The 20,932-nt window shown below is 36.3% G+C and overlaps 1 protein-coding gene across 2 annotated transcripts in view; it reads left to right on the forward strand.

Moving 5' to 3' along the window:
• Positions 1-20,932, forward strand: part of LOC113228268 (dihydropyrimidinase) — a 105,883-nt gene that overhangs the window by 76,889 nt on the left and 8,062 nt on the right. For both annotated transcript variants that reach the window (XR_003310290.1, XM_026461533.1), the window contains exons 3-12: positions 8,746-8,930; positions 10,038-10,114; positions 10,998-11,198; positions 11,642-11,788; positions 12,093-12,219; positions 12,347-12,455; positions 12,913-13,061; positions 13,475-13,662; positions 14,046-14,130; positions 15,487-15,624. Coding sequence is in view for 1 of the 2 variants with exons in the window: in XM_026461533.1 (XP_026317318.1) it covers positions 8,746-8,930; positions 10,038-10,114; positions 10,998-11,198; positions 11,642-11,788; positions 12,093-12,219; positions 12,347-12,455; positions 12,913-13,061; positions 13,475-13,662; positions 14,046-14,130; positions 15,487-15,624 (1,406 nt within the window). In the remaining variant the exon portion in view is untranslated. The remainder of the gene's footprint in view (positions 1-8,745; positions 8,931-10,037; positions 10,115-10,997; positions 11,199-11,641; positions 11,789-12,092; positions 12,220-12,346; positions 12,456-12,912; positions 13,062-13,474; positions 13,663-14,045; positions 14,131-15,486; positions 15,625-20,932) is intronic.

Below are 20,932 nucleotides of genomic sequence, written 5' to 3' on the forward strand. Positions count from 1 at the left end.
CAAAATTTAAATTGAGAACGTTCCGCTGTGCACATTCGAATGCGTGTCGCGCGCCGGAAGCCGCTAATGCGGCAACGTCCGCGTCATCCAGCCAGTACCATACTGGGATGGCGTGTTACGCTCTTGACGGATTGTTTTATATTTAAGCTTGTTTATACTAATCGTGAACTTCCGTAGTTTAATACAAAGATGACACAAACTAAACTCGTTAGTGTTAGTAGATAATATTTGCATATTAAAGACATTCAGCAACATTTACCCGTATGTATACACTTTTCATACGTGCGTAAGTGCATACACAAACGAGGTGCGTTCATACTGCATCGTTAGCTGCACAGTAACTACATTGCAACTGCCGGTGAAGTGCAGGGAACTCTAGAGAAGTGCGTTACGTTTATAGTTTAGTGATAACAAAATGAGTAGTTTTCTGATAATTATACTTATTTAGTGCGTATTAGTGAATAGACAAAATATTTATGCCTAAAGTGTGATACTGTCTACTACTATGAATATCTGAATTACTGTACAACATGATCATAGACATTTTGTCCATTAGCTTAATTTTGATACAAATATAAAGATAAATTTGTATCATTATAACGTAATTGAATACAATGAAATGTAAAGTAAGCGATGATAATATTAAATTGAAGAATAAAAAGGCAATCTTAATTATTATTCAATCTTCATAAAAATACAATGAGACATTAGACGTCTGAAATATTGTAGTTGCGATGCTTAAACTAAGTAAATGAGAACTTGTATTGCTTCATAATGAAAACATATTAATTAGTTATTATATGCTAATATTTGGTTTGGTGCAGTTCGACTTCTTCTATTAATCTTTATCACTCTTTATCTCTTTGCTTTCATATTATCTAATATAAATATCGCATATATATTATTCATCATAGAATCGTTTGTGTACGTACGCATACAAGGCACATTGTAACTGCACAACAGTGCATTTAACGTGCAGACGACGTGCTGTCGCGATATGTGTTTAAAGCCCAAAATGTCCCACGCCATTATTATTAATAGACTCAACATAACTTTCACTCAAACTCTCCGTGATTCTAATTCCGGAAGCCATGTCTAATTAATTATTGTCCCATTTGTAGTTGTAAAAGTTTATCATTAAACGAGAATGAATGGCTTTAGTAATAAGATTGTTATAACTGGATTCTTCCGGATTTTTTTTTTTTTTTTTTCAAATATTAACACTATAACAAGACCAATTGAGGGGCGACCAATGTACATTTTACAAAAGTAGTCAGCACCTTGGTATATCTCACCCTCAATTATAAAGTGGCATAATTCGAAAAGTAATGCTGCTGAAATTACAGGCACATGGGACTTGTCAATTATACGTCTCAGAGTGACGACCGCAGTGGCTGTGCCCCTCAGATCTTGCTAAAAAGGCCGTATACATTTTACTGTTTTTACTGATTTTTGTTAAAGAAAAACTTATAAATTCTTGCTCAAATATATTATTAAAATGCTAACTAACTACAAACATTATTGCGTTTACTACATTTTACACCACATTTTTGTGTTCGTCCTGAAAAATTACATAGAAATCACATACGAATTATTATCTCTAAGACGACTATAATATGATTAACTGACATTTCATATTATGGATTTTAAAATAAAACAAATAACGCAATTCAATTTGACAGAGTTCTATGGAGACCTCCATAGAACACTGTTAAATAGATGAATTGCGTTAAATGAACTGTAAGAAATTCATAATATGAATTGTCAATTAATCGTATTATAATTCTGCCAATTCGGCCTTTTTACAGGTATAGACAGGCGTGTCGCTTACCACTAAGCGCACAACTTGTTCGTCCCGGCACTTGGTCAAAATAAGTTGTCAAAATAAATAAATTAACTATAAATAAATAAATAAGTAACTCTCTGCTCAAGAATTATTCATCGTTATCACCGGTCATCTCGTTTTTCACTCCACACACACGTCATCTTTCACACCATTCATCATAAGCTCTTATAACTAAAGCCTAAGATTTCTCACGCCATATCTAATTAAAAGACTCAACATAACTTTCACTCAGTTCTCGTAAGCGATGGTACACGTCATTCTAATACCATGCGTCCATATTTTGTTTGGTTATCCTCTTTCCTTTAACTCACATTAGTATTTAACGTCTTCCGTGTAATTTGAATTTCATTTCTCGATACTACAACACCTTTATCAACACTACAGTTTATTTAAAAAAAAAACTCATATCTTCATTTTTATCGCTTCAATCAGCACTAAATTATAAATTAATAAATAGACTGTAATTAAACCTCAGTGCTCGAAAGGCTTGCACACCGGTTTTCATGGGGCCGCCATGAGGTCCCGGGGTTGATCCCCGGCTGGGTCAATGCAGAAAAATATTTTTAAGTAAGCGACACGCTTATCCATGAGAGTTGCAGTGCCATTCAGAGCTTTAAATCGCAATGATCTCATGGGCACTGCCACTGCGCCCGTCAGCCTCAGACATAAGTTGACAAGTCCCATGAGCCTGTAATTTCGCCAGCACCCTTACCCTTCTAAACCGGGACGCAATAATGTTCACATCACTGCTTGTCAGCCAAAATAGGTAAGGTGAGTTCTACTGCTACTAAATTATAGTCCACTACTGAAAATGGTGCCGCCAAAGGACCATTATCGTCACATTAACACACGTCGTAACTTTTTTGCTGTCTGGAGTCATATTTTTTAACTGAGAATTGGAAAGCACAAAGTTTCAAACAGTCTAATGGTTGGAAACAGAAAGGTAATAAATCCCCTAGTTTATTTATATCCCTTGAACCAAGGGTGAAAGCAATGGTGGCGTATTAAATCGGTACCAGTCTGTACTATGAATCCCAAGGTTCAGATATCGACAATCATAATATGCAGATAGACACTCAATCTTAACATAAAAAACAGACATATAAAACAGTTATAGCATTAGCAAAGCAATTACTTTCAAGTATCAAACGTGTCATTAAATAATAACAGCTAATTGATTTGTACAATTTAATAAATCGTAATTCTATTAATGAGGCTAAAGACTAAGGTCTTCAACCAGTGTGTCCTGCCAGTATTCACCTGTAGCATGGTAACAACGACTCTGATGAAGAAGTCAGCAGAATACTTACGAATTGTACAGAGGGCAATGGAAAGAGCAATGTTAGGAATAACATTGCACGATCGGCGTACAATGAGCGTATTCGACGGATAAGTAAAGTCGGGGACGTTGTACACAAAATTGAGACGATGAAATGGAAATGGGCAGGACACATAGCTAGGATCGACCCAGATCGGTGGACAAGGAGGATCACGGAGTGGGGACCATGAGTCAACACGCGCGGCAGAGGTCGTCCGCCATATCGTTGGGTGGCTGGATGCATGTGGCACGGGAGCGATGTATACGGAGGAGGCCTATATCCGAAGACGGATGGAGTAGAGGCTGCTTGTTGATGATGATGAATTCTATTCATGAGGACATACATCAAATGTAGCTATTTTTCTTTTTTTTTATGGTACTAAGTAACGGGACAAACAAGTCGTGCGCCTGGTGATAAGCGACAAGCCAGTCTATAATAGTTGCAGTGCTACTCAGAGCTTTTAATCGCAAAGAAGATCTGAGGAACACTGCCACTACGCCTGTCACCCTAAGACGTAAGTTGACAAGTCTCATGTGCCTGTAATTTGACCAGCTCTTAACCGTTCAGAACCGAAATATGGTAATGCTCACATTACAGCTTAGCGGTGGAAATAAATAAGATATCAGTACTTCGCTGGATGGACTCTTTCACAAGGAAACGAAAAGCTAAGATTAAGCTATTATTATCAAATTATTTTTCCTTATTAAATTATTTAAATTATCGTGTCATCAAACTTGTAGACCAAGTTTCAACATCCAAAATCGAAGACGAACGTAAATCCAGGACATAGAGGATCTAACAACGAAGCTGAAATGGAACTGGGACATATTGTGAGACTTAGTGATGACAAGCTGAGATGAGCAAGGTGACGCCCGAATAATGGGGCCAAGAGGTGGCTTCAGAAAAGTGAGACATCCTGCAATGAGATGGGTAGACATTGTCAAAGTCGTAAATGGATGAGACGAGTACAGCATCGTAGTAGATGGTACAAATTATGGGAGCCCTACCTATACAAGGCACCGCGTAAACGTGTGCCTTGTGTTGCATACAAGTATAGACCAGATAGATACAAGCAACCGACAACTAGAAGCAAATATTCTATTTTCATACAATTGATATAAAATCGACGCAGTCGCCGGTTGCAGCAAGTGGACGTAATCACCGGTAGCGGCAGTCGGATACTGTCGCTGGTTGCCGCAACCGCAATTGTATAAAAATTTGCATCTAGTTGCCGGTTGCTTGTATCCAACACAAGATACACATTAGCGCGACGCCTTGCACTTCACCTTATTTCTAATTACCAAAGACTGCAATATGTATCATTAACATTACCAATTTACCAAGTATAATAATAACATTGCTTAATTATATATTTTACTACGTCATCGCGGTTATACCTCACCTTAGATAATTACAGATAATTTTTAGTAGCAGTAGAGCTCCTTGTGAAAGTATTCGTCCAGGCAAGTACTGCCATCTTACTTACCTATTTCTGCAGCCAAGTAGTACTGTGATCATTACTGCGTTCTGGCTTTGAAGGGTAAGGGTGCTGGTGAAATTACAGGCACATGGGAATTGTCAACTTATGTCTCAGGGTGACAGGCACAATGGCTTCTCATATTTTTGCGATTTAAAGCTGCAGAGTGGCACTGCAACTGTTATGGACAGGCCTGTAGCTTACCATCAGGCGCACGATTTGTTCGTCCTGTCACTGGATATTATAAAAATACAACCTTTGCACCTAGCAGCGGATGAAGTCGGACTTTGAATCATGATGATACTCGTATTATGAAAGCTTCATAGTTTCAAAGTTGCAGTTTTGCAGATAAAACCATTTTATACTTTTTTCCCGTCGACAATAAGTTAACTCATAAAATATTGGCTGCATCAGACAGGTACTACATACAAATATATAATGTTATAAATAACACTTTGTATAACACACATATGACCATCATCATCATCAAACTATCTTAACGAAGAGAAAATTAATGACATGCTATAAGACTTTCTCGATAGGTGAAATACCTGTTCTTAATATCATGTCATCGTGCACGTATTATATTTAACGTATATCAAACATGTTAAATACCCATCGGCACATTTTAGCGGAACAAACATAAAGTTTATATTCAAATAAGTAGTTAGTACGGCTTTACTCAGGCATTATTGAAAAAAAACGGTATTAAACAAAAATGCATTTTTTTAGATTTCGTGACAAAGGAGAAAAGGTTGACAATGTTAAAGTTGTAACAGTTTAAACATTTATTAAATCAAAGTTTTATAATAAAATTAATGCTAAAGTTTACCAAATTAAGAAGAACGCAAGGTCAACCTCCAATCACTCAATAAACTTGCATTAGTAGGAAATTAAAACAAATAAATGAAAAAATGACAGTCGTAATAAAATATTACATTTTATTTTATAATTGTAACTTTTTTATAGAAAAAAAGACCTCAAAAGTTCGTGGAGTTACACCTTTTTGCCAAATTTTATTTAAATCGATTACCGGAAAGTGCGCGAAACCGGATTCGTCCTCTAGTTTGCTACACTGGAACAATCGCGTAACAACATACAAAAAAAACCGTCTAATTGAAAACCGCCTCCATTTTTTTGAAGTCGGCAAAAAATTGACTTAATATGAAAAAATAAAAGCTAAATAACCGGTCAGTCTTTTGAAAAAGACATTATTTGAGTGTTTTTTTTATAAAGGCCTTTTCCCGTCATCCTCCAGTCACCTTACCATTGTTACCATTGTACCTTGTCATTGGTATGTTGTTCACAATCCATTTATGGAACTCATTCTACCTACATTTCCTTTGAAAGTCGCGCTCTTTTTTCTGGTCTTAGGCATCCAAGAGTCGTATTCCAGAACTCTACTCAATGCTCAAATCAGGACTTGAGTATGGTTTAAAGCACTCGAAATCATACTCAAGTCCATGCCATTAGGGTCGTATTTCCAGTGCTTAAAATCATACTCAAGTCCTGACTTCTTCTGCTTCTTCTTTTAAATGTTATGGCCCCATCGAAATAATCAATGATTTTGCCAATGTCAAGTAAAGTCCTGACTTGAGCATTGAGTAGAGTTCTGGAATATGACCCTAAGACATGATGTAAACTACGTTTTATTCGCGATGAGAACGCAGTAGAAAATATAAATGGACGGAATACAAATAAACGGCTCTTGTTTCTATATATAATATCACAATTTATGCCCTCCTTGTCCTACACTAACGCATTTTTGGTAACTTTACAGATCTTGGCACCTAAAATTTTTTTTTCTTTGAAAAATGTCAATTACGCTGATTTTACTTGACAGTAAAACAGAAACTAAATAAGATATAAAAAACAGATTAGAGGGTGTTGTAGTTCTCGTTTCGCTGATTCCAGGTATATTAATAACTCAATTTCAGTTTATTTTTCGATTACGTTTGCTATGATAAGGACGACTTTTTAATAGCAGTAGAGCTCCTTGTGAAAGAGTTCGTCAAGGGAAATACTGCCAACTCACCTATTCCTGCCGCCAAGCAGTAATGTCAGCATTACTTCATTCCTGTTTTGAAAGCTATAAAAGGGTGCTGGTGCAATTACAGGCACATGGGAGTTGTAAACCTATGTCTCAAGGCAACAGGCGGGCGCAGTAAGAGTGCCCCTCAGATGTTTGCGATTTAAAGCTCTGAGTGGCACTGCAACTGTTTGCGTGTATATCGAGTTAACCAGAAATAGAGACGAAATGTCATTTAATTTGTTTGAAAACTATTCCGGCAAACCATTACAGTCACACCTGCGCTCCGATTGGCCACCTCGAATTTGAAATAATTGACGGGTGTCGTTAATTTTTTCACTTCAAATCGACCAGTTTAACTTGAGTTTTGCTATAATGGACGAAAATTGAAAAATTACGCATTTAATATTTAATTACCAACGAAATGTGATTACGTTTGTTTTGTAATTAGATGTTTTGCTGTTTTTCCCACACCACCGAATTAAACAACCCCCCATAGTTAGAGATATCATCATCTTTATTACAATAAATACATAATATTTTTGAAATAATACTATAATAATATTTCAACTTTCTAATTTGTGATTTCAGTGCAAACGAGAGTTGATATTTAAAACTGTTGTTGTTGATATACAAAACTGATATAAGGCCCATTTGCCTGATGAGTTGCCAGGGATAGATGGCCCTTATTTCGTCTCTATTTCTGGTTATATACTCGATGGGCGTGTAGCTTACCATCAGACGCACAACTTGTTCGTATTATAAAAACACAGATTTTGTTTAAAAATTTACAAATCTTATGACCTTAAATTTCTTGCATCAGGAACGTTCCATGAGTGAACATAAGTTCTTTTTTTTAAGTGGTATTGTCTGGGTGTACGCTATACACAAGCTTTAAACGATCTTCTAGTTTATTTTCGAGCCATAAACAAAATTAACCAAAAATCTTCCCGCATCAGTTAAAAAGTTAACGGGTCAATGGATTCTTTTAACCCCAATTTATGCGTTTCGTTAACCGAAGTTAAATTCAATTGGTTAGCTTATAAAATAAATCAATGACTCAGCGTGTTTTTATGGGCGTTTTGATTTGTGGAACCTATTTTGAGGCGTTGAAGTGTTTAAACGTACCACGTATTGAAAAAGTTAACTGTTAACGGTTTTTGAGTATTGAAGTTTCGGAAATAGATTTTTAATTAAAGTTTTCTAAGAAGTCTGAAGGCCTCAAATCACGAAGTATTATCATTAACATCGAGATTGCTTTTCTTGACGATATAAAACACAATTAACTTTGGTATTTAAGAAGCTAAACAATACGAAACAAACATTATTATCTTATTATTTTTAACACACACACAAAAACTGATATATGCACAATATTCCAAATCCAAAATCGCCTAATGTTATAATTTATCCTAATATCCTAAATCGCCTAATGTTATAATTATAATGTTATAATATTCCAAATCCAAAATCGCCTAATGTTATTTTATTAACCGACTTTAAAAATAGAGGAGGTTATACGTCGTACATCGTACGTATGGTTTATGTATGTTTTCCGATTTATCCGTCAATTGTGGACCGATTCTGAAAAATCTTTTTTTGTTTGAAAGGATACACTCTCGATTAGGGACCACCGTCCCTAATTCCGACGATGCTGTTCCGTGTTCGTTTCGGCTCTGACAAATTACTAATTATTTTCCGTAAATAAAAGTCGACGTTTCTCTTGACATAATACATGTAATCAACAAATCATTGTCACCATGACAACCAGAAAAAAATATATACAAAGGAGTCAGTAAGACTCCCATTGTCATCAAGAAGTCCGAACCACTTATAATACTATAATCTTGTGATTATATGACTTCGACTTAACAAAATATTGTAACCAATTTATTAGTTGTAATTTATAAATATACATTATTATTATTAATAAATAACTTGTTATTGACCCTTTTGATCGACATCATAAAAATACATACGTGGAACTTAAATGGCCCTGTATGCTCCTACTCCATATAATTTATCTACAACTAATGACAGAGTAATTAGTTTATGCTTTTCTTGTCTTTTCCAGGCAAGTGGGCCGCAATCTTATCATTCCCGGTGGCACGCGTACCATCGACGCAACAGGCAAGCTCGTCATGCCCGGAGGCATCGACCCTCACACCCACTTCGAGCTGGAAATGATGGGGGCCAAGTCCGCCGACGATTTCTACAAGGGCACCAGGGCTGCCGTCGCAGGCGGTACTACCACTGTCAGTAAGTATAATTATGACTGTTACAACAAGAAAATACGCACACAAACGTGCTTCTCTACCAAAAGCTACGACAATAAACACCGTAATTATAGCACTGAATGAACCAACTGTATTATGTACTTATTTGGGGTGACCATTTATAGTATCGGTTAAGAGATGGTATGTCGAATCGTTAAAAATAATGTAGCTGTTCCATACGTTTTGGTCGTCGGGTAAAAAAGAATTTTGTATAAAAAAGTGGGATTATTTTTCGATTTGACATGGGTCATCATAAAAACGTTATTCACGATTGTGCTTAATATCTTTTTTTTTTAATAGAGTCTTCTTCCTGTCCTAATTCCACGCTAGATGAGGTCGGCACAACAAGAAAATTTTCTTCCACTCTCCCCTATCAACTGTCATTTCCAATACTCACACCTTTCTTATACATGTCATCTTTCACACAATCCATCCATCTTTTTTTTGGCCTTCCCTTATATACGTGTCTCTTATTAGTATCCAACGTATTCAAATATGATTAAATACTTTTAAGTAATATTTAATACTGTAAAAAAAATACTTTTAAGTAATATTTAACCCCTTTTCAAATAAAGATAAATTATTTAAGGTGGTAAATAATTTATCTTTTAATTTTTTTTAAGTATTCTTTTAAGTATCTAGCTACCTCTACATTCTCAAGTTCTAAATGTATAAATGTTAAAACATTTACCACCGAAATAAAACATTATCTTCCCCTGTTATTATTGATTCAAAGATGGCACGAACACAAAGATAAATTTCTTCGATCCGTCTGGACTCGAATCAGCACCTGTTTGCCCGACCGGGGCTAACCGCTCACCCAACTGAGCTACGGAACAAATCAGCTAACCTCACGAACTTCTCTAAGTGTTTGTTACCGACCTTTGCTTTTGGTTTAAAATAAAATATGATCTTCCCCTATTTAAAAAAGTTTGTGATGGAAATAACCTTCTCTACGAACTTCATTTACCTGGGAACTGCAATATTTTATAGGCTCGCGTTTGTTTAAGGTTTAAAGACCACCGATTAAAAAAACTGTCGTCATGAATTTGTGTTACTCAAATTAATAAACTTTCTTTTTTACTTACAGTTGACTTCGTGCTTCCCCAAAAAGGCCAATCGCTTCTTGAAGCTTACGACAATTGGAGAAAGAAGGCTGATGGCAAGGTTCGTTGTTTTTTGGCTGAAACAATAATGTTATTCATGCTAAACAGCACAGAATATCCTTTTCGCTAAATTACCTTTTTCGCGAAATTATCATAATTTTTTTTTATATTGACCCAATACTGAGACTGTCACTGAGACATATGTTGACAAGTCCCACGTGCCTGTAGTTTCATCAATTTCATCTTACCCTTCAAAACCGAAACAAGGTAATGTTCACATTACTGCTTGGCAGCAGAAGTAGGCAAGGAGGCAGTGCTTCACTGGACGAACTCTTTCACATGGAGCTCTACTGCTACTTACACATTTAACGGAACACTATTAAAAACCTGAAATTATACAGTGGTTGTTTAAAAAAACTGGCCAATTATATTACTATTGAATTTTAGGTCTAATTTCAAAACAGAAAATTAATCAACTGTCATTATTTTGTCAAGTGGTTGGAGTTAAATATTAATATTATTTAGGTGAACAAGTTTTTTTAAAATTAATTTTTATATTTTCTCAAATGGTGGTAGAAAGCGCGTAGCTTAATGACTCCGTGTGGTTCTAGGACGCGTGACGAGTTAATTGCTCCTTCATGTCTTATTATTTATTTTTATTGAAATGTAAACGTTACTATTTTATATCCTCACTTCTTTGTTCCGCCTAAATGCAGTGTGTGTAGTTCATTTTATCACTTATTATATACATATTATACAGCTGCCATTAGACCGTGTTAAATTTTATAGTATATTCGATACTGAGCTTTTCATTGGTTAAAATAACATTCAAAAGTTTTTTACACAATTGTTTTTAAGATAGGTCGCTATTTTAGAAAGCAATCGATATGAGAAAATATGCAATTAAAGTAGTTTTTAACTGATGTTTGATAAACATTTTCCAGGTCTGCTGCGACTACGGTCTTCATGTAGGCGTAACATGGTGGTCTCCCTCTGTCAAAAAGGAGATGGAACAGCTGGTGACCGAGCAGTATGGCGTGAACTCTTTCAAGATGTTCATGGCGTATAAGGACGCTTGGATGCTTGACGATTACGACCTCTATTGCACTTTTGAAACTTGCGCTGCGTTGAAGGCGTTGCCTCAGGTACGTCTTGCTTTTTGTCTGTATTAAGTAACCAAGTAGTGATATCCCTCGCCACCATCTCCAGTTAGAGAAACTACTTTTTCACCACTATCACCTAGGGTATCTAACAATACTTGCTACAAGGTCCAAGAGCTGGCAGCTTTCGTGCCAAACGCACTAGCATAGATACACATACAACGCTGCATAGCATTTTCCTATGTCACGCCTGTAGGGCTACAACGATAGGACGCGACTTGCGCGAGAGCGACATAAAGCGCGAGATCTCTATGCGAGAACAGCAGTATCGTGCTAGCCCTACTGATTTAAAGATGGATGACAACATCACTTGAAGTAATTTTTTCCGTAACCTATCATTGATATAACAAAACATATTTATAGCAAAAATTCAAGATAGAAAAAAATATTTAAAGTACATTCCCATTACCATACCATATAAACATCAGGTCCACGCCGAAAATGGGCACATAATAGCTCGCAACACGGAGAAGCTGTTGGCTGCAGGAGTGACAGGCCCTGAAGGTCACCAGCTCTCGCGGGATGAAGAGGTGGAAGGCGAGGCCGTTAACAGGGCCTGCGTTATTGCTAATCAGGTACGTTCTTGACCGCGATTGGAGTTTAACTGCAAGTTTTTTTATTATCCACAAACAACTGAATAAAATGTAGCAAATAACAAGTGTAAAGACAGAATTTCTGCATTTTGTTTGCAAATGTAAAGCCAGAGTATATTTAAAATAAATAATAGAGCATTTACTCCTCAAAACAACAAAATCTACATTCAGTATAATATTAAAAACTATAACGAGAATAAAGGTACGTGAAAAGGAAGGAGCAGTTTATTTAAAAAAGAAGGACCCGTGGTAATTATTTCAAATTTCTGTAAATTTTCTATTTTAGGCCAAAAGTCCTCTGTACATAGTCCACATGATGTCGAAGAGCGCACTCGAGTCTCTGCAAAATGCCCGAAAACGTCAGCAAATGCCTGTGTATGGAGAAACTTTAGCTGCCACAGTCGGTACTGATGGTATGGTCTTTTCTTACATTATTCTATAATAAGATACAATATTTACCGTAATAATATTACCTTTTCACCCTTGAGAAAACAATTTATAGTATATTCCAAATTAATCACCTGGGCAAAATTGTTTCAGGTACCCATTACAGGAACGCATGTTTCCGTCACGCGGCAGCTCACGTGCTGTCGCCGCCTTTACGCCCTGACCCTGACACCCCGCAGGTCATGGTTGAGGCTTTGGCTGAGTGAGTATCCGTTGAAGGTGAAAAGCACCAGAAAGCGTTTGTACAAATCTTTATATTCGTGTAATAGCCAGGATTTCAATGGCGGCACCATTACATACGGGTTTATGGCTTCATTTTTGGTCGAAAAACTATTGCAGCAAATTTTTGATAATTCTTTAGCTTCGACTGTTGTATTATACTGTTGTGGCGGTCGAGCTGGGAGTGACCGTGGTACGAAAACAAAATGAGAAAGTGAAGGAAGATGGAACAATTCAAATTTAAAATTTAAATACATGTAAAATAAAAAATGATAGTATACAGGCGGAGAGAGGCGATACAAAGAGGTGAGATGACTGTGTAAGGAAGTCACACCGTCACAATGGTATTAAAAATACCACTACTTGATATGAATAAAAAAGGGATTTAGAAATAAGTTTTTGAGATTTCTGCACAATAAGAACCCCATTTATGGTTTCAGCGACTGCCTGCAGACCATCGGCAGTGACAACTGTACATTCCACGAGAAAGACAAGGAAATTGGCAAAGGCAACTTCTCTAAGATCCCTAACGGTGTTAACGGTGTGGAAGACCGCATGGCTATACTCTGGCAGAAGGCCGTTAATACTGGTACATAAACTATATATAATATAGGACAAAAAATAGCTCCTTGAAACACTCCCTTAGTAAAATTTTAATAAAAACTCTTCCAACGGATTCGATGTTATTTCAAAGGTTCGATTTTGTTAAGTTTCACTGTATTTAGTTGTCACTTTTATTGCTTTGAAATTCATGTGTTCATACGATTAATCGTCACCAATTTAAATTAGCAAAAAAATAACAAAAAACCGGACGAACTAAGAAGCACTCTTGAAGTCCAAACCAAATATACCTGTAGGTATAATGATAAAATCATGTAAGAACACTTATGACAATACTTGCTTAAGTTACAAGATGATAAGGACCACAGACAACAATACAATCGAAATATAATAACATAGCTTTTGGTGGTTGTACGAAATTTAACCTATCAAATTTTACAGGTGTGATGGACCCCTGCCGTTTCGTGGCGGTGACAAGCTCGAACTCAGCTAAGATCTTCAACATCTGGCCTCAAAAAGGCCGTATCGCCGTAAACAGCGACGCTGACGTCGTGGTATGGGATCCTCGCCTCGAAAGGACCATCACTGCGGCTGCCCATAAACATGCTATTGATTTCAATATCTTTGAGGTAAATAGTCCTGTCGTCACCTCATCACTCAACAACCAATGCAATATTTAACGGACATGTTTCTCTTTTTAATTTCATTAAATTGAATATTATTTCATGACAAGATCAGAAATTTAATAAGAAATGATTAACATTAAATAATACCACACCCGGTTGATATCTCAAATATTAGGCCAAGCGCTACGCATTAACTTTCATAATGCGCAATACCTGCTTTATCAAGCTGCCTGCATTTATAATATCCATATGCATACAAGACCAACATTTTCAAGAACAACAGGCATCTAGTTAAGCCCGATCCATAGTCTTTACATTTATGATAAACATTGACACAATGTTTTATAAATTAAAAAAAAACGCTCGTGACTATATTTCATTTTCAGGGTCAACACGTAGTCGGAAGTCCGCAGTTTGTGATCGTCAACGGACGCGTGTGCCTCGATGACGGTGACTTGAGGGTAGTTGAAGGTAATACCGCTGCTATTATTTTGATTAATGTGACGCCGATAATTTGCTGTATACTCGTGTCGCGGAAAACTCTTATCTTGCTTCTTCGCGCAAAGTAACGCCATCTAGTGACATTGTAAAGAACCTTTGCTAGCTAGCGCGTCTTCCCGCCAACTTATACAGATTTAGCATGGCGCGTGTGATTGTTTTGCCGCCACGATTTCGTTTCATTATCTTAAATAGTGAGTAATATATAATATAAACAACACTGTTGTGTTAATTACCCTTTCGAAGCCACCGAAACTAAACGTGCAGTGTTTTTTCTTCTCATAATTAATATCAATCGAAAACAAAATACACTTTATATCATAGGAAAGCATATTACACTTGAAATCGTCACAATGGTGAAACTCTACCGCTCATACCTAAGGCAGATTCCACTGAGAACAATGAGCAAGAAACTTTAGAGGTTGGTCTTTCTAAATACACATTTTTTACGCATTTGGCATTTTACAACTTTTTTCAAACATCATAAGATCGAGACTACCTCCAACAGCTAAACGGGTTACTACCACGGATTTTTGTCATCCAAGTACGCAGAAGTTGTATATAAACCATTAGTATAAATAGGAAATGAAACTATTTTTCCGGATTTAAATCGCGTATAGGTATTTGTTTTTTCAAACAAACCGACGTTTCGGGCCCTTTACAGGTCCCATGGTCACGGTTGACTGAGGTGGTACAGTCTTCAACCAGTTATGTCTAATATTAATGCAAACCACCCTATTTTTTCACTATAGTTACAATAGTTATTAATTAAATACCTTTTGTTTATAATATCCATTAAGGCCTCATAAAAACAGTATTGAATGTGAAATAAACAAATACAATCAATTGTATTAAAAAGTGATAATAAATTAAATAGTATTTAAAAAGGAGCGATCTCAATGTACTCAAAAGTTACGAAACTTGCCTTAGAAACAAAAGCTACTTTCATATTACGCAAGAGAGTCAAAAGTTACGAAAAGGTAAGAAATTTAACCATCTAGCAATACTCCATATGAGATTAATTTAAAAACAAAACTCAATTCCGTGGCCCAGAGTTACTAAAAAACCATTAATATTTGTTTTAACTGCGTCTGTGGCCGAACGGTTACCATGCTGGACTGCCACGCGGAAGTCTCGAATTCGATTTCCGGGCAGGGAGAAATATTTGTATGGCCTACATTTATTTCTCTCTTGAGTTTGGGTGTATTTTAGGTGTATGTGTGTACCCATAGCACCTGCAATACAGGGTTTCCCTAGTGGCTATGAGTACTAGGGGATATGAGTGTGTGCATTATTTTTTTTCCTTATATTTTTATCTTTCATTGACAGGCTACGGCAAGTTCCTGAAGACGCCAAGCAACTGCCCGTACGTGTACGGCGACGAACTGCCCGCTGTCAACGACCGTGTGGACGCTGCGCCACAGAACGCTTCTGGCCGGTTCACCAACGGCACTCCTACACCTACTGGTTAGTATGTTCAAAATTTTATTTATTAACAGGAGGTTATACATTCGACTGTATGTTCCTGACAAAGTCAAGGCAGAACATATTTGCTATAGCTCGTAAGCATTTCGGCGTTAAAAACTGTTGGTCATCTGATGGAACCATAGTTGTGATATTGCTGGACAAGAGCAGAAGAAAAATTACTGAGTTTGGTGAATTGCAAAAGCTCCAGGCCAGTTTTCCATCCACGGCAGGCAGCTAATTTATCAACCATCGTGATTATTGTGAGGTATCTCCATTTTAAACAATTTTCCACTACAAAATTTTAAGGTATTTCATTATTAAGTCAAAATTAAAATTGTAGTTTCCATATGTTCGTTTAATGTTAGCTGTCAATATGACTTTTCGTTCAAAAATTTTTAACGTTATTTATTTAAACTTTTTTTCGTTTCTTCTTTTGTTATCGTAACTTTGGATTTGAGTCTTTCAGTCTAAATATCAATGTGAATGAAGTTTTTTATGTAGTATGGAAAAAAATAAAAGAAAGGAGCTGCCCTAAGTACAGAATCAACGTGCATATTACCAAAATTTGAAAGTTACAAATGGCGGATTTCTTTAGTGTTGTACCATAATCTATCGATAAGTCATTATCGACATGCAAATGTATGGCTTGAATTTTTGTTTCTTTAGTTTACTGTAACCAAAGTATGCCTAAACATGCACAAGTCTGATAATTTAATCTCGAGTGGTATATTATTATAAATGTCAACACACATTTTTAAACTTCAAAAAAAATTTATTTTCAACATTCCAACTGGTAACTTATGTAGTAAAAGTCACCAAACTGCTGTGCAGTTTGTTGGCGACATGCGCATTCTTGCTTAATTACACCTACTTTACTTGTATTTGACATTACGTAGTATTAATTGTACTTACTAAATAAAATATAAAAATTACTTTAAGAGGTACGCCTTTAACCTACATTTTAGTACATATTTACATAACGTCTTTTAACTAACCGTCAAGTACAAGTCTATTCAGGTTTCTGCGGATTCTAGTATTCCCGTTAATTCCCGGGCTTTCTTAAGCAAATGAATCTATCAAGCAATTTTAACACAGAAATAATGGAAGTAGTTGTAAAAATCAATTATCGGAAATCAACAATTATCATGTACTAGCTTTTCCCCGCGACTTCGTCTGCATACAATTTTTATACAAATGAAAAATATTCAAGTATGAACCAAATCGCACCACGTGTTAAAAAGTTACCATACAAACTTTATTACCCCATTTCGCCGCATTATTTAAAAACTGTCATGCCATTTTTTTACCATTTTTATTGTAAAATATTTATGCAAAGTTTCGTCTTTGTAATTTCAAGGAATATTATTTTTCATGCAAACGTTTTTAACCGTTTTCGCCCTCTTAGGGGATGAATTTGAAAAATCCGTTCTTAGTACTCCTTCACTAAATAAAATTAACATACCCTCAAGTTATCATGTTCCAGTACTTACAGTTTTTGCTATGCGTCCATTTACCAGTGAATTGCTCTGGACCGTACTCCTTTAAATATGTATATAGATTTACAAAAACCAAATTATTTTAAAAAATAAAAACCCGACTGCAAAATTATTTACCAATAAACCTAATGATGGAATAGCATTGTCATGTAATCTAGTTACATTTAAAGTTCTGTTAAAATTTGACTCTTCAAAATGAAGCGAACAAATGAAGATGGTCTTTGATCCAACGTTTATATTCGGCAGTCCTATGATTTCCAACCATTCTTTCTTCCTTTTTTCATTTGTAGGAAAACTTGAAATAATAATAATGAAACAATAAAAACCTCATAGTGAATTGTTTTAATAACAGAATATCGATAATATGTATGCTTACAAGATCAACACTATCTCAAAATAATCGTTAACAACAATCATCAAAATATACAAACAAACAGGCAATCTAAAGTAACAAAAGCAAAATTTGGCAAGATTTATAAATAAACTACTTAAATAAGTCTAATTACATAAAATATTCGGGCTATTGTGTGATTTATAGACAAAAAAATAACACATGCCTGTGCAATGTAACATTCGATTGATTTGCAGTTTTTCTAAAGCGGCATCCTTTACTGCAGCGTCGCATTTTTATTAATACCTAATTATTCTCACTGTCAATATTTTTGTCCAATTTAATTATAATACATGTGAATAATTCAATAATACATTTGGAAAAACATTTGTTTTGACATTTGATGTACTTCCATTTGACAACGGTATCATGTACCTCATGTACTTGAAATGGCCACGGTTGGCATTTAAAATGACGTTACGAATTTTCGATTCCCGTGTTTGACACAGACCAATGTAATGCTATCTCTTTTGGCTTAAGACGGCACGTAATAGTTAAACAAAGACAATAATATGTTTATGTTTTCGACGTCGAAATGCATCATATACATATAACGTCTGATTTATATATGTCAACGTAACATGTCCTTTAGTTTCCATAGTCTAAGACCTGTACCAATCATAATACGTATTATTTTACTGAAATTTTAAGTATTAATAATTATTTTTTTTGTAACTATGGACTCAAGTCATTCAGTCGAAATATTAAGGTATTTATTCCTTAAATGTCACTTCATGCCTTTGTTGATTTTGTATTCAATGTAATATCATTGTTTTGTACATATTTGTAATTGCTTTTACCATTATTGTGTTGCCAATACTCGCTGGTGGTTTCGTTTTTGTTTTTTGCCTTAAGTTTTGTTTATTTATTTTATTTATAGGAAGTATTTTAGTCTATACACATATCGTTTTATTATTTATAAATTGCATATTTATTCATTTATATTTATGTCTGTAAACTCTAATTATTTTACTGATAGCTCATCTGATGAGTTTGAAAGTGCTTGTAGTGATATTTCTATTTCTTCTGACTCCGATGGCCCTTCACTAGATGTTAAGATGCAGTCAATTTTTTATGGAAAATCCAATTTCTTTAACCTGGTGCACAACCTGTGTGTGTGCGTTATTATTATCTCGGAATCTCGGCTCAAACCCTCTCTACCATCCCCCCTTTTTACACTTAATGGGTATAAATTATATCGAAACGACAGAGTTGGGACTGGTGGTGGTGGTGTATGTATTTACGTCAAGAGTCATATTCCGTGCTCCGTTGTCAGCCAGTCTCCTAGCACTTATACTGGGTCTTTAGAGTATCTATTTCTAGACCTCAACTTACATCACACCAATATCTTAGTTGGTGTTACTTATAGCCCTAGTGTTAATGTAAACTATTTTAACTTATTTGAGACTACCCTTGAATCCTTGAGTGCCTCTTACGAACATGTAATATTGATGGGTGATCTTAATACTTGTATATTAAAGAATAACTTCCGGTCTTCACGTCTTAACTCCATTGTATCTGCTGTGAACTTTGTATTGCTCCCACTTACTGCCACCCATCATTCTCCTAACTGTCAACCTTCACTTTTAGATGTTCAGATAGTCTCTAAACCTCAATCGGTTCTCCTGCATGTACAAACCACTGCCCCATTCTCATACCATGACCTCATATATTTGTCTTATCGAGTACGCACTCCCAAACCTAAAATTAAAGTCATTTTTCAGCATAGCTTTGGTAACATTTCTGTGGATCGTTTGAGAGAGGAATTTTCTAATATTGACTGGTCTGCATTGATTGAAGCTAGCACGGTAAATGAGAAGATCAAAATTTTTAACAATCACATAATAAAGTTGTATGATTCTCATGCCCCACTCAGACCAGTACGTGTTAAGCATCTGCCTGCGCCTTGGCTTACACCAGCAATAAAGAAAACCATGAAACGTAGGGACAAGGCCAAGTCGATTCTCAAGAGGTTTTCAAGTGAAGACAATTTGCTCACTTATAAAAGGCTGCACAATCTCTGCAATAGACTGTGTCGTGACGCCAAACGGCGTTACTTCCACTCGTCGATGGAAGGCTTGTCTATGGGTCAAACTTGGAGGTTCTTGAGGTCACTTGGTGTGGGTAAAGATCGTGACTGTACTGTTGACTTGCCTGACCTTAACTCACTTAACAAATACTTCAGCAACTCAGCGTTTACTGTTGCTGAATCTATCAAAGCGGGCACGCTCACTTCACTGGGCGCTGCTACTCATCCTGATTGTGTACCTTTTTCTTTTCGCGAAATCAATGAGAGGGAAGTTAAGAAGAGTATCCTATCCATAACTTCCAAGGCCGTGGGTGAAGATGGTATTTGCCGCGACATGCTGATACCTATCCTGGATGACGTTGCTTCAATTATCACACACATTTTGAATACTTCTCTTGCAACTAGCGTCTTTCCTAGCGATTGGAAATCAGCTCATGTCATTCCCATCCCTAAATCCGCTACTCCCACGGCTTTCTCCCAATTTCGTCCTATCTCCATCCTACCATTCCTGTCCAAGGTCCTTGAAAGCACTGTGCATAAACAACTTCACTCATATGTCTCTCGTCATGAACTTATAAGTCCGTATCAATCTGGTTTTCGTCCTGGTCATAGCACTATAACTGCTTTGCTTAACGTCACCGATGATATTCGTCACGCCATGGATAATAGGTTGTTTACCATTATTGTTTTGCTGGACTTCAGCAGTGCTTTCAACTCTGTCGACTACAACATCCTCCTTGCCATTCTCTGCTCTCTTAACATCTCCCCTGCTGCAATTGCCTGGTTTTCGGATTACCTCCGCAACCGCTATCAAAGGATCAGGAACGATGACATTTATTCCGATTGGTCCCCTTTGACTTCAGGGGTGCCACAGGGTGGTGTACTTTCACCTCTTCTCTTCTCGCTATTCATAAACGAGCTCACTAAATTAATTTCTCCTCCATTCCACTTATACGCAGATGACTTGCAAATTTATAGACATTTTGATGGAGCCAATATCCAATCTGCCATTGAATCTATTAATAAGGATCTTCTTGTGGTGAAGAGTCTTGGGCTGATGCGTTTGGTTTGCTTGTAAACCCTAGGAAATCACAGGCAATAATTGTAGGTAGCACCCGACTTTACTAGAGGTTACATATTAATAATCTCCCCAAGGTCTCGTATGATGGAGTGAGTCTTGCATATACTGAAAACACAAAGAACCTAGGTCTGATAATCGACCGTACACTGTCTTGGAGACCACAGGTAAATGAGGTTAGACGACGCATGCACTTTTCCTATCATTCTCTCAAGCTACTTCAATTTTTCTTACCTTTCAACACCAAGGTTATGCTTGCTCAGTCCCTACTACTCCCTCTTCTCGACTATGCCGATGTTTGTTATTTGGATGTT

This window comes from Hyposmocoma kahamanoa, unplaced genomic scaffold, assembly GCF_003589595.1.
Source record: "Hyposmocoma kahamanoa isolate Upper Pololo Valley unplaced genomic scaffold, ASM358959v1 224, whole genome shotgun sequence".
Classification (NCBI taxonomy): domain Eukaryota; kingdom Metazoa; phylum Arthropoda; class Insecta; order Lepidoptera; family Cosmopterigidae; genus Hyposmocoma; species Hyposmocoma kahamanoa.